Genomic DNA, 13,626 nt, shown 5'->3' on the forward strand with positions numbered 1-13,626 from the left:
CACTCCGACTGTCTCACACTCCGACTGTCTCACACTCCGACTGTCTCACACTCCGACTGTCTCACACTCCGACTGTCTCACACTCCGACTGTCTCACACTCCGACTGTCTCACACTCCGACTGTCTCACACTCCGACTGTCTCACACTCCGACTGTCTCACACTCCGACTGTCTCACACTCCGACTGTCTCACACTCCGACTGTCTCACACTCCGACTGTCTCCGACTGTCTCCCACTCCGACTGTCTCACACTCCGACTGTCTCCGACTGTCTCCCACTCCGACTGTCTCACACTCCGACTGTCTCACACTCCGACTGTCTCCGACTGTCTCCGACTGTCTCCGACTGTCTCACACTCCGACTGTCTCCGACTGTCTCCGACTGTCTCACACTCCGACTGTCTCCGACTGTCTCACACTCCGACTGTCTCCGACTGTCTCACACTCCGACTGTCTCCGACTGTCTCACACTCCGACTGTCTCCGACTGTCTCACACTCCGACTGTCTCCGACTGTCTCACACTCCGACTGTCTCCGACTGTCTCACACTCCGACTGTCTCCGACTGTCTCACACTCCGACTGTCTCCGACTGTCTCACACTCCGACTGTCTCCGACTGTCTCACACTCCGACTGTCTCCGACTGTCTCACACTCCGACTGTCTCCGACTGTCTCACACTCCGACTGTCTCCGACTGTCACACACACTCCGACTGTCTCCGACTGTCACACACACTCCGACTGTCACACACACTCCCCGACTGTGACACACACTCCCCGACTGTCACACACACTCCCCGACTGTCACACACACTCCCCGACTGTCACACACACTCCCCGACTGTCACACACACTCCCCGACTGTGACACACACTCACACTGTCTCACTTCCTCCTCCCTCTGTGGCCAGGTTGCAGGAGGAGGCAGCAGAGACCATGGAGGCCCTGCAGGGAGCAGGTATGAAGGTGTGGGTGCTGACGGGGGACAAGATGGAGACGGCCAAGTCCACGTGCTACGCCTGCCGGCTGTTCCAGAGGAGCACAGAGCTGCTGGAGCTGACGGTGCGAACACTGGTGGACCCGGGGAGGAAGAGAGAGGAGCGCCTGCAAGAGCTCCTGCTAGACTACCACAAGAGGGCGGTACAGGACGCCCCACCGATCAAGGCTGGGGTCACCAGGTCAGTACTGAGTCCAGGGTTGGAGGTTGAACGGAGTGTGTTGCTACTTTTGCTAGTTGTCAGTTGATAACAATTGGTAGTAAATTATGTTTTGAATGCAAATGTCTTCAATTGTAAGACTTAATCCTCTCCCAGAATTCTAATTGATGACGCGAACACAGCTGCGTACCAGGACTGGATTTGCGGTCTGGTTTTGCGCTAGTTCGCGTTGTTGGGTCAAATCTAAACCCGTCTCTGCATTCTCTGTCCCTCCCAGGAGCTGGTCTTCAGCGAACCAGGACTACGGCTTCATCATAGACGGAGCCACTCTGTCCTTGGTGCTTAACTCTTCTCCTGACTCCAACTCCAGCTGCTACAAGAGTCTCTTCCTCCAGATCTGTCAGAACTGTACCACTGTCCTGTGCTGCCGTATGGCTCCCCTACAGAAGGCCCAGGTGAGTGATGTCATAGGCGCTTGCTGTTAGATCAAGTAGATGAACTGCATATGGCTGCGGTAGTTAAAGGCTAACCAGTGTGACAGTTAAGGTCTCTCACACAGGTTATCACGTCCTCAAAAACCACTCTAGTTTAACCTCTTGGGGCTAGGTGGGACGCTAGCGTGCCACCTGTGGTGCACTCCATCAACAGCAGGTGCATTTCAAGAGCGGCAAATTTGAATCCAAATAAATGTCAAAATTCAAATTTTTCAAAAATACAACTATGTTACACCATTTGAAAGATAAACATCTCCTTAATCTAACCACGTTTTACGATTTCAAAAAGGTTTTACGGCGAAAGCATAAATTTAGAGTATGTTAGGACAGTACATTTACAAGAGTTGTGTGTAATGTTTTGTCAAGTCAAAGACAGGGTCACCAAAACCATAAAACCAGCTAAAATGATACACTAACATTTTACAATCTCCATCAGATGACACTCCTAGGACATTATGTTAGACAATGCATGCATTTTTAGTTCTATCAAGTTCATATTTATATACAAAAACAGCGTTTTACTATGGCATTGATGTTGAGGAAATCGTTTCCCTCCAATAACCGGCAGTCAAGTCAGCGTCACAAATTAAATAATTAAAATTAGAAAACATTGGTAAAATATTATATTGTCATTTAAAGAATTATAGATTTACATCTTTTGAACGCAATCAACTTGCCAGATTTAAAAATAACCTTACTGGGAAATCACACTTTGCAATAATCTGAGCACTGTGCCCAGAAAAATACGCGTTGCGATACAGACTAGACGTCATGTTGGGGAGATCTAAAATCGAAAATACTATGTAAATAATCCATTACCTTTGATTCTCTTCATCAGATGTCACTTCCAGGTATCACAGGTCCATAACGAATGTAGTTTTGTTCAAAAAAGCTCATCATTTATGTCCAAAAATCTCCGTCTCGTTAGCACATGATGTAAGCCAGCCGGACTTCTCGTCATGAACGAGGGGAAAAAATATATTTCCGTTCGTTCAAACATGTCAAACGTTGTATAGCATAAATCATTAGGGCCTTTTTTAACCAGAACATGAATAATATTCAAGGTGGACGAATGCATAGCCTTTTATAACGTATTGGAACGAGGGTACCCAACATGAAGTAGCGCGCCAGGTGTCTAATGGGACATCACCGTTCCATGGCTCTTGTTCGGTCAGATCTCCCTCCAGAAGACTCAAAACACTTTGTAAAGGCTGGTGACATCTAGTGGAAGCAATAGGAAGTGCCAAAATATTCCTAAACCCCTGTGTTTTTCAATGGGATAGGTTTAAAGTCAATACAACACATCAGGTATCCACTTCCTGTCAGAAAATGTCTCAGGGTTTTGCCTGCCAAATGAGTTCTGTTATACTCACAGACACCATTCAAACAGTTTTGGAAACTTTAGAGTGTTTTCTATCCATATATAATAAGTATATGCATATTCTAGTTACTGGGTAGGATTAGTAACCAGATTAAATCGGGTACATTTTTTTTATCCAGACGTGCAAATGCTGCCCCCTAGACCCAACAGGTTAACATATTACACCTGGTGATAATGACAAACGTCTGCATCTGATCTGTGCATTTAGTTTTGAATGCAAACCCAGTGGGATTTAATTCAAACTCGCTCATTCCTTTTCCGCTCTCTCTCCTATAGATAGTAAAGATGGTGAAGACCTCTAAAGGCAGCCCCATCACCCTCTCCATCGGAGATGGGGCCAACGATGTCAGTATGATCCTGGAGGCACACGTTGGCATCGGTAAGACTCGCGACATCGGTAGACCACCAAAGGCATTAGGCAGTGCCTTTTCTATGTGACATCACATATTACATTGTAATATTTTCCCTCGTCCTCCCTGTCTCAGGTATAAAGGGTAGAGAGGGTCGCCAGGCAGTGAGGAACAGTGACTATGCCATCCCTAAGCTCAAGCACCTGAAGAAACTGTTACTGGGACACGGGCACCTCTACTACGTCCGTATTGCCCACCTGGTGCAATACTTCTTCTACAAGGTAGGGGGCAGCACAGACATTTGAGCGTCATAACAGTACTGTGCTTATAATTACTGAGGATCATGAGGTCATGGTTTGGAGCTGTAACACGGAAGCCTGTGTTGCTGCCAACCAAAGAGCAGTAGGTATGTGGGTTATGTGGGAGTGAGGTGTACAGTACAATACATTTAAACTCCGTTTTTCACAATTCCTGACATTTAATCCTAGAATAAATTCCCTGTCTGAGGTCAGGTAGGATCACCACTTTATTTAAAGAATGTGAAATGTCAGAATAATAGTGGAGAATGATTTATTTCAGCTTTTATTTCTTTCATCACATTCCCAGTGGGTCAGAAGTTTACATACACTCAATTCGTATTTGGTAGCATTGCCTTTAAATTGTTTAACTTGGGTCAAACGTTTCAGGTAGCCTTCCACAAGCTTCCCACAATTAGTTGGGTGAATTTTGGCCCATTCCTCCTGACAGAGCTGGTGTAACTGAGTCAGGTTTGTAGGCCTCCTTGCTCGTACGTGCTTTTTCAGTTCTGCCCTCACATTTTCTATAGGATTGAGGTCAGGGCTTTATGATGGCCACTCCAATACCTTGACTTTGTTGTCCTTAAGCCATTTTGCCACAACTTTGGAAGTATGCTTGGGGTCATTGTCCATTTGGAAGACCCATTTGCGACCAAGCTTTAACTTCCTGACTGATGTCTTGAGATGTTGCTTCAATATATCCACATAATTTTCCCTCCTCATGATGCCATCTAGTTTGTGAAGTGCACCAGTCCCTCCTGCAGCAAAGCACCCCCACAACATGATGCTGCCACCCCCGTGCTTCACGGTTTGGATGGTGTTCTTTGGCTTGCAAGCCTCCCCCTTTTTCCTCCAAACATAGCGATGGTCATTATGGCCAGAAAGTTATATTTTTGTTTCATCAGACCAGAGGACATTTCTCCAAAAAGTACAATCTTTGTCCCCATGTGCAGTTGCAAACCGTAGTCTGGCTTTTTTATGGCAGTTTTGGAGCAGTGGCTTCTTCCTTGCTGAGCGGCCTTTCAGGTTATGTCGATATAGGACTCGTTTTACTGTGGATATTTTTACTTTTGTACCTGTTTCCTCCAGCATCTTCACAAGGTCCTTTGCTGTTCTGGGATTGATTTGCACTTTTCGCACCAAAGTACGTTCATCTCTAGGAGACAGAACGCGTCTTCTTCCTGAGCGGTATGACGGCTGCCTGGTCCCATGGTGTTTATACTAGCGTACTATTGTTTGCACAGACTTGTGGAGGTTTACAATGTTTTTTCTGAGGTCTTGGCTGATTTCTTTTGATTTTCCCACGATGTCAAGCAAAGAGGCACTGAGTTTGAAGGTAGGCCTTGAAATACCTCCAATTGACTCAGTATGTCAATTAGCCTATCAGAAGCTTCTAAAGCCATGACACAATTTTCTGGAATTTTCCAAGCTGTTTAAAGGCACAGTCAACTTAGTGTATGTAAACTTCTGACCCACTGGAATTGTGATATTGTGAAATATAAGTGGAATAATCTTTCTGTAAACAATTAGTTGTCATGCACAAAGTAGATGTCCTAACCGACTTGCCAAAACTATAGTTTGTTAACAAGAAATTTGTGGAGTGGTTGAAAAGCGAGTTTTAATGACTCCAACCTAAGTGTATGTAAATGTTCGACTACAACTGTACACAGCCAAGTCTTCTCATGTCGATAAAGGACCGTGATCAAGCTCATGTGATTTAGCTGACACCCGGACACCAAAGCTCTTCACCAAAGGACATATCTGTCAGTGGAGGCTGCTGAGGGGAGGACGGCTCATAAAAATGACCAGAATGGAGTCTAGGGAATGGTATCAAACACATGGTTTTCATGTCATTCCATCCACTCCGTTACACTCCTTTCCAGCACTTATGAACCGTCCACCCCCTCAGCAGCCTCCATTGATGTCCGTTGCCTTTTGATGTCCATTGCCTAACCTCGGGATCTTTCTCCCACACTCTTGTTTACAGAACCTCTGCTTCATCTTACCTCAGTTCTTGTACCAGTTTTTCTGTGGATACTCCCAGCAAGTGAGTACTGGTCTGGGCCCTGCTGGGGCTCCTCTCTCTGAAGTTCAAAGATGCTCTAAACATGAAACGGCAGAGTATCCCATTGAACCGCAGCACCTTCTCCAGTCTACGCCCATACTCTTCCCCTCTGGTTGGAATGACCACCCCCCCCTCTCCTCGATCTCCTGGAGTGGCTGCAGTATGATATATATATATGACATATAGTACATATCAAATTGTATTGGTCACATACACATATTTCACAGATGTTATTGCGGGTGTAGCGAAATGCTTGTGTTCCTAGCTCCAACAGTGCAGTAATATCTAACAATTCACAATAATACACACATCTAAAAGTAAAAGAATGGAATTAAGAAATGTTTAAATATTAGGACGCGCAATGTCTGAGTGACATTGACTAAATTAGTATATACATATGAAATTCACATTATTTATATACAGTGTGACTAGTACATCCCCTTGGATACACCAAGTAATTCTTGGCCGTATTAGCCAATGTGCCAAATGATTCATTAATTTGGCACATGTTTAACTCTAGCAGGAGGTGATCCACATTTTCACATCTAAGTATATACAGCTAACTTATGATATGTAAATAGTCTCTCAGTAGCGCAGTGAAAAATATGCCCCTCATCTCAGACCTGCTCTCAGGTCCCTCTGTGTGTGTGTATATATATCAAAGGATGGTTTGTTGCATGTGGCCACATGGCAACGGGCTCAAGGCTATAGAGCCCTCTTGCTGTGTAGCTAGTGTGTGTGTGTGCGCTCTCCTCTCCGTGTAATTAACCCCTTGGTTCCCAATCCCTCCACTCCCTTCCCCCTCCCTCCCGTCCTCCCCAGCCCCTCTACGACGCAGCCTATCTGACGATGTACAACATCTGTTTCACCTCAATGCCTATCCTGGCCAACAGCCTCTTGGAGCAGCACATCTGTATGGAGGTCTTGATGGACAACGCCGCCCTCTACAGGTAGGACCGAGAACTAAACTATTCATTCTGCACCTACGTAGAGAATGCACAGGCTATGCTGCTAGTGTGATTAGGACTAGCCAGGCAAGTGGTTTCAAAGTCTTTGTATACTTACGGTCTCCCCATCCTCCCTTCCTGCCCTCTTTTCTCCCTCTCTCCTTAGGGACGTAGCAAAGAATGCCATGTTGCGTTGGGGCCCCTTCCTGTACTGGACACTACTGGGGGTCTACCAGGGCCTCTTATTCTTCTTCGGGGTCCGCTTTCTCTTTAGTAACCCCGCCCTGCAGGATAATGGCCAGGTGTTTGGGAATTGGTCGTTCGGAACGATTGTTTTTACTGTCCTTGTTTTCACCGTGACACTGAAGGTAAAGCACGTTAATTGTGTTATTTGAAGTACATTTTTAGACCAATGATAACACTTGTCTTCTCTTTGTGGTTCTAGCTGGCAATGGACACTCGCCATTGGACGTGGATCAATCACTTTGTCATCTGGGGCTCGCTGGCCTTCTACATGTTCTTCAGCTTCTTCTGGGGTGGGATCATATGGTGAGTACTGGACCATCTGGTGCATACTTCAATTAGGGCTGACCCCATTTAGTCGACTGGTTGATAGGCTGTTGGTCGTCCGAGATTTCTTTAGTCGAGCAGTAGCAAAAAATAATGATAATCCTGGTGTACAAGACAGCTGTCTGATTTGCGCCTAGTAGACTGGTCTATTGCGGGGGTGGCACAGTCCATTCTAAGACGTGCTACTGAAATTGTATGTGGTTATATTATTTAAAAACAATGGTGTAACACAAATGAAAAATTCATATTTTAAAACGAATGCGCTATCCGCGGTTCTGAAACACATCAGTGCGCTGTTGAAATGGTGCCTTTTCCTAGACCATGTTTCTATGGGCATAATAGCAAAGTTAACCAGCATGTTGGTGTTGAGAACAATGCGGCGGAAGCAGCAGTGGAGTTAGGAGATGAGAAAACAGCACTCGCCTTAATTGTCTAAGAAAAGTGAGGAGAGCAGAAACCCCAACTTAATTAGGTCTGTAATCAATAACCTAACTGTTAAATGTGCCTGGCTTTATACATCATCCACATACACTACCGATTCAAAGTTTTACAACACCTACTCATTCAAGGGTTTTTCTTTATTTTTACTATTTTCTACATTGTAGAGTAATAGTGAGGACATCAAAACTATGAAATAACACACATATGGAATGATTTAGTAACCAAAAAAGTGTTAACCTCTTGGGGCTAGGTGGGACGCTAGCGTGCCACCTGTGGTGCACTCCATCAACAGCAGGTGCATTTCAAGAGCGGCAAATTTGAATCCAAATAAATGTCAAAATTCAAATTTTTCAAAAATACAACTATGTTACACCATTTGAAAGATAAACATCTCCTTAATCTAACCACGTTTTACGATTTCAAAAAGGTTTTACGGCGAAAGCATAAATTTAGAGTATGTTAGGACAGTACATTTACAAGAGTTGTGTGTAATGTTTTGTCAAGTCAAAGACAGGGTCACCAAAACCATAAAACCAGCTAAAATGATACACTAACCTTTTACAATCTCCATCAGATGACACTCCTAGGACATTGTTAGACAATGCATGCATTTTTAGTTCTATCAAGTTCATATTTATATACAAAAACAGCGTTTTACTATGGCATTGATGTTGAGGAAATCGTTTCCCTCCAATAACCGGCAGTCAAGTCAGCGTCACAAATTAAATAATTAAAATTAGAAAACATTGGTAAAATATTATATTGTCATTTAAAGAATTATAGATTTACATCTTTTGAACGCAATCAACTTGCCAGATTTAAAAATAACCTTACTGGGAAATCACACTTTGCAATAATCTGAGCACTGTGCCCAGAAAAATACGCGTTGCGATACAGACTAGACGTCATGTTGGGGAGATCTAAAATCGAAAATACTATGTAAATAATCCATTACCTTTGATTCTCTTCATCAGATGTCACTTCCAGGTATCACAGGTCCATAACGAATGTAGTTTTGTTCAAAAAAGCTCATCATTTATGTCCAAAAATCTCCGTCTCGTTAGCACATGATGTAAGCCAGCCGGACTTCTCGTCATGAACGAGGGGAAAAAATATATTTCCGTTCGTTCAAACATGTCAAACGTTGTATAGCATAAATCATTAGGGCCTTTTTTAACCAGAACATGAATAATATTCAAGGTGGACGAATGCATAGCCTTTTATAACGTATTGGAACGAGGGTACCCAACATGAAGTAGCGCGCCAGGTGTCTAATGGGACATCACCGTTCCATGGCTCTTGTTCGGTCAGATCTCCCTCCAGAAGACTCAAAACACTTTGTAAAGGCTGGTGACATCTAGTGGAAGCAATAGGAAGTGCCAAAATATTCCTAAACCCCTGTGTTTTTCAATGGGATAGGTTTAAAGTCAATACAACACATCAGGTATCCACTTCCTGTCAGAAAATGTCTCAGGGTTTTGCCTGCCAAATGAGTTCTGTTATACTCACAGACACCATTCAAACAGTTTTGGAAACTTTAGAGTGTTTTCTATCCATATATAATAAGTATATGCATATTCTAGTTACTGGGTAGGATTAGTAACCAGATTAAATCGGGTAAATTTTTTTTATCCAGACGTGCAAATGCTGCCCCCTAGACCCAACAGGTTAAACTAATCAAAATATATATTTTATCTTTGAGATTCTTCAAATAGCCACCCTTTGCCTTGATGACAGCGTTGCGTTTAACTGTTCCAAATTGTCCGAATTTGTATATTTAAAATAATAATAACCTTCCTTGATCTCGTCGTTGTTATTATTATCATCGTTATATTAAGTAATGTCATTGTCATTAGTGGTCTTAGTATAGCAGCCTTGCGTAAACATCACCGAGCTGTAGGTCTAAGAGCGCATCCTGTTTAGTCAATACCGTAACTTACTTAGGCCTACATTTCAATACTTAGTGCCTTCGAAAAGTTTTCTGACCCCCTGACCTTTTCCACATTTTACGTTACTGCCTTAATCTAAAATTGTTTGTTTTTGAATTATATATCCTCAGCAATCTACACACACTACCCCATTATGACAAAGCAAAAACAGGTTTTTAGAGAGATTCGCAACAACAACAAAAAGATGCCTTATTTACATAAGTATTCAGACCCTTTGCTATGAGACTCGAAATTGAGCTCAGGTGCATCTTGTTTCCATTGATCATCCTTGATGTTTCTACAACTTGATTGGAGTCCACCTGTGGTAAATTCAATTGATTAGACATGATTTGGAAAGGCACACACCTGTCTATATAAGGTCCCACAGTTGACAGTGCATGTCAGAGCAAAAACCAAGCCTTGAGGTTGAAGGAATTGTCCGTAGAGCTCCGAGACAGGATTGTGTCCTCAGACTGGGGCGACGGTTCACCTTCCAACAGGAGAACGACCCTAAGCACACATCCAAGACAACGCAAGAGTGGCTTCGGGACAAGTCACAATGTTCTTGAATGGCCCAGCCAGAGCCCGTACTTGAACCCGCTTGTAGCATCATACCCAAGAAGACTCAAGGCTGTAATCGCTGCCAATGGTGCTTCAACAAAGTACTGAGTAAAGGGTCTGGATACTTAAGTAAATGTGATATTTCATAAAAATAAATATATATATATATATATATATATATAATTTTTTTTTTTCCCCTCATCAATCTACACACACAATAACCCATAATGACAAAGCAAAAACAAGTGTTTAGAAATGTTTGCTAATATATATATATATATATATTTATATATTAGCAAACATTTCTAAACACTTGTTTTTGCTTTGTCATTATGGGTTATTGTGTGTGTAGATTGATGAGGGGGAAAAAACGATTTAATCACTTTTAGAAAAAGGCTGTAACCTAACAATGTGGAGAAGGTCAAGGGGTCTGAATACTTTCCGAATGCACTGTATATAGGCTACTGTATCAATCGTTTATTCGTTCTCGTCATCACACAGCATTCAAGTCATTCATGATTTGAAATGCAATCAAGCATTTTAGATTTAAAATAAATCGACAAATGCATAATCAACGTAAACAATATAGGCCTAAATGAATGCATCTGTTTTTAGTCTTTGCTGTAATAAAGGATTTACAATTATTTTTACAACCGACTCGTTTATAATTTGTAGTGTTTACATTGTTCCAAACTGTCAGAAAAATTATATTGTAATGTAGCACCATCTGTTTGGCACGCATAATATGCATGCAGCATTTGCACCTTATTTTTCTTGATCTTCAGTATTTTCTAGACAAATTCATTCTACATATCTGACTTCCCCTTTACCTCCTGAGCAACCAGTAAACATTCCCCCGTTTCGAATTTGTCACTTTTTTTGCTGTTACTTTGTTCAGAGTTTCTAACCAATTTATTGACCTGACTATGATATGTTGTAGGTCAGGCCCTATTGGTCATATGCATGTGGTGCATACTTGTGACGTAACGAGAGCAAGATTTGAGGCCAAGGGAATAGGGAATGTTTTTCCTTAACAAATTAAGGATTTCGATAACATAACTTTTCAGTCAGAAATGGCTGTAATTGTTGCAGCTTCAGCAACACTGACAGCACCATAAACACCGTTGATGTTCTGTGGTGGTCGCTGCAGCAGGGAGGAGAGCAAGACAACGGGTGCTAGTCACAGTCACTCGCTGTCTTTTTTTTTGTGACAGCGCAGCGAGTCTGAGCCAGGCGCAGCACAATCAAATCAATTGCAGTCGGACTCCCTCTAGTCGTTTGTCTTAATTATTTCATCAGTGCAATTAAAGCTTCAGACGAGCTCAGTGCATATAGTTGATTTGATTAAAACACATAGGATGTTTCTATACATGGAAAAGTACACGTTTTAAAATTGAGACCAATCGATTGGTCGAAAGAACAGATGGCTCTTGGTCGGCCAATATTTTTTTTATAGTTAGTGATGGGCTGGAGCAAAAGCCAGCACACCATGTAGCACCATGTGATCTGCTGAATTTGGACTGACCTATGTGAATGTTGTAAACCCTCTCCCTCCCATCAGGCCTTTCCTTCGGCAACAGCGTCTCTACTTTGTGTTTGCTAATATGCTGAGCTCTGTGTCAGCCTGGCTGATCATCATCATGCTCATCCTGCTCAGCCTGCTGCCTGAGATCCTGCTGCTGGTCCTCCGAGAGCCCCGCGGGCCCCACTCACGACAGGTACTGTCCACACACAGAGATACCATATCGTTTTAATGTTAGAAGGGATAACAACTGTTCAAAACACTTCATAGTAGTTTTCCTGTGTTCATATCTTTCATCATTTCTATGGGCTATGCGTCAGTGGAATGAGACGTTCAGACGTCCCTGTATTTCTGTTTATACATCATGACCATCTTTGTTTATATTTAGAATTAACATTTTGTCCTTGAAAGTATCCATTTGTGTCTCCAAGAAGACTTGGTCATGCTTGACGGAGCCCATCGCTCTAAACACATTAAAGGATCCGCCCCTTTTTAAAATGTTCACCTAAAATGACACACCCAAATCTAACTGCCTGTAGCTCAGGACCTGAAACAAGGATATGCATATTCTTGGTACCATTTGAAAGGAAACACTTTGAAGTTTGTGGAAATGTGAAATTAATGTAGGAGAATATAACACATTAGATCTAGTAAAAGATGATACAAAGACAAACACTTTTTTTGTGCTGTCTTTGAAATGCAAGAGGCCATTATGAATTGTTCTAGCCCAGGCACAATTTAGACTTTGGCCACTAGATGGCAGCAGTGTATGTGCAAAGTTTTAGACTGATCCAATGAACTATTGCATATCTATTCAAAATGTTGTATCAAGACTGCCCAAATGTGCCTATTTTGTTTATTCATACATTTTCAAGTTCACAATTGTGCACTCCTCAAACAATAGCATGATATTCTTTCACTCTAATAGCTACTGTAAAATGGACAGTGTAGTTAGATTAACAAGAATTTAAGCTTTCTGCCCATATCATTTATGTCTGTCCTGGATTGTTTTTCTTTTCTTACAACCTCATGCTAATCACATTAGCCTACGTTAGCTCAACCATCCTGAGGTCGGGACACGGATCCTGTAGAGGTTAAAGAGCTCCTCCATAGCGGTCTGATTTGTGTTGTTGATATGGATGGAGATCACAGGAATAATCAAATTTGCCCCAGTCTCCCTTCTGAGGCCAGTATCCCCTGGTATTGTCTGTCACTCAATTAACTCCCCATGAGTCATTAGTTTTCCTTCAAAGTATTAGGAATGGTGTGATGACTCATTTGGTTATTAATTTCAAGTTATATGAAATCTATTTGATTTTTTTCCAACTAAAATATCCCCTTACAAATGCAGTTTTTTTTTGTATGGCCGACAAATGTTTAACAACCTCATAATGATTTTCAGAATGTTCATGAGATCAGATTAAAAGGTGTCGGGGATACACTGGGTGGTCAGCTATTTGTGCACCATATAACTCATTGTCTATCAATTCTGTGGTTCAAATACATTTCATTAAATCTTATTTTTAGGTTGTTTTTGCTCTGGTAACCCCAAAAAAGTTTGATATAACATTCATTGAGACCAAGAAAGGTTACATTTTAACCCACAATACCAATACTCTTCTAACGGCAAGAGTCTAACCTGATACCATTGAGGAAAGTTGTTGAAAGCTATACGGTCTCTGCAAAGGCCCAATCCCACCCAGAGCTATATATATTTTGTTGATAGAGCGAGCGAGAGACCAATGACAATTCCCTATGAAATGACCCTCTCTAAACAAACAAAACAGAGCAGTGAATTTAAGACGTTTTTATTGATTGGCATTCAACATATCTGTACTGTGAAGTCAACTTTCACTTCGCAACGGCTATGGAGGATAAAGTGGCGCTCTAGGAACATTCAGACAGAAACCGCGTTG

General features: G+C 42.3%; 1 protein-coding gene across 7 annotated transcripts in view; it reads left to right on the top strand.

Annotated features, from left to right (window-relative positions):
- LOC106611735 (phospholipid-transporting ATPase IG) overlaps positions 1-13,626 on the top strand; it is an 83,810-nt gene that overhangs the window by 56,107 nt on the left and 14,077 nt on the right. For 6 of the 7 annotated variants that reach the window (XR_014378801.1, XR_014378800.1, XM_014212257.3 and 3 more), the window contains exons 19-27: positions 910-1,176; positions 1,433-1,610; positions 3,307-3,409; positions 3,516-3,661; positions 5,664-5,723; positions 6,564-6,691; positions 6,855-7,056; positions 7,134-7,237; positions 11,750-11,906. Coding sequence is in view for 5 of the 7 variants with exons in the window: in XM_014212257.3 (XP_014067732.1) it covers positions 910-1,176; positions 1,433-1,610; positions 3,307-3,409; positions 3,516-3,661; positions 5,664-5,723; positions 6,564-6,691; positions 6,855-7,056; positions 7,134-7,237; positions 11,750-11,906 (1,345 nt within the window). In the remaining 2 variants the exon portion in view is untranslated. The remainder of the gene's footprint in view (positions 1-909; positions 1,177-1,432; positions 1,611-3,306; positions 3,410-3,515; positions 3,662-5,663; positions 5,724-6,563; positions 6,692-6,854; positions 7,057-7,133; positions 7,238-11,749; positions 11,907-13,626) is intronic. The other variant, XM_014212259.3, reaches the window with a different exon arrangement.

This window comes from Salmo salar, chromosome 09 (genome assembly GCF_965601325.2).
Source record: "Salmo salar chromosome 09, fSalSal1, whole genome shotgun sequence".
In the NCBI taxonomy this organism is placed as follows: domain Eukaryota; kingdom Metazoa; phylum Chordata; class Actinopteri; order Salmoniformes; family Salmonidae; genus Salmo; species Salmo salar.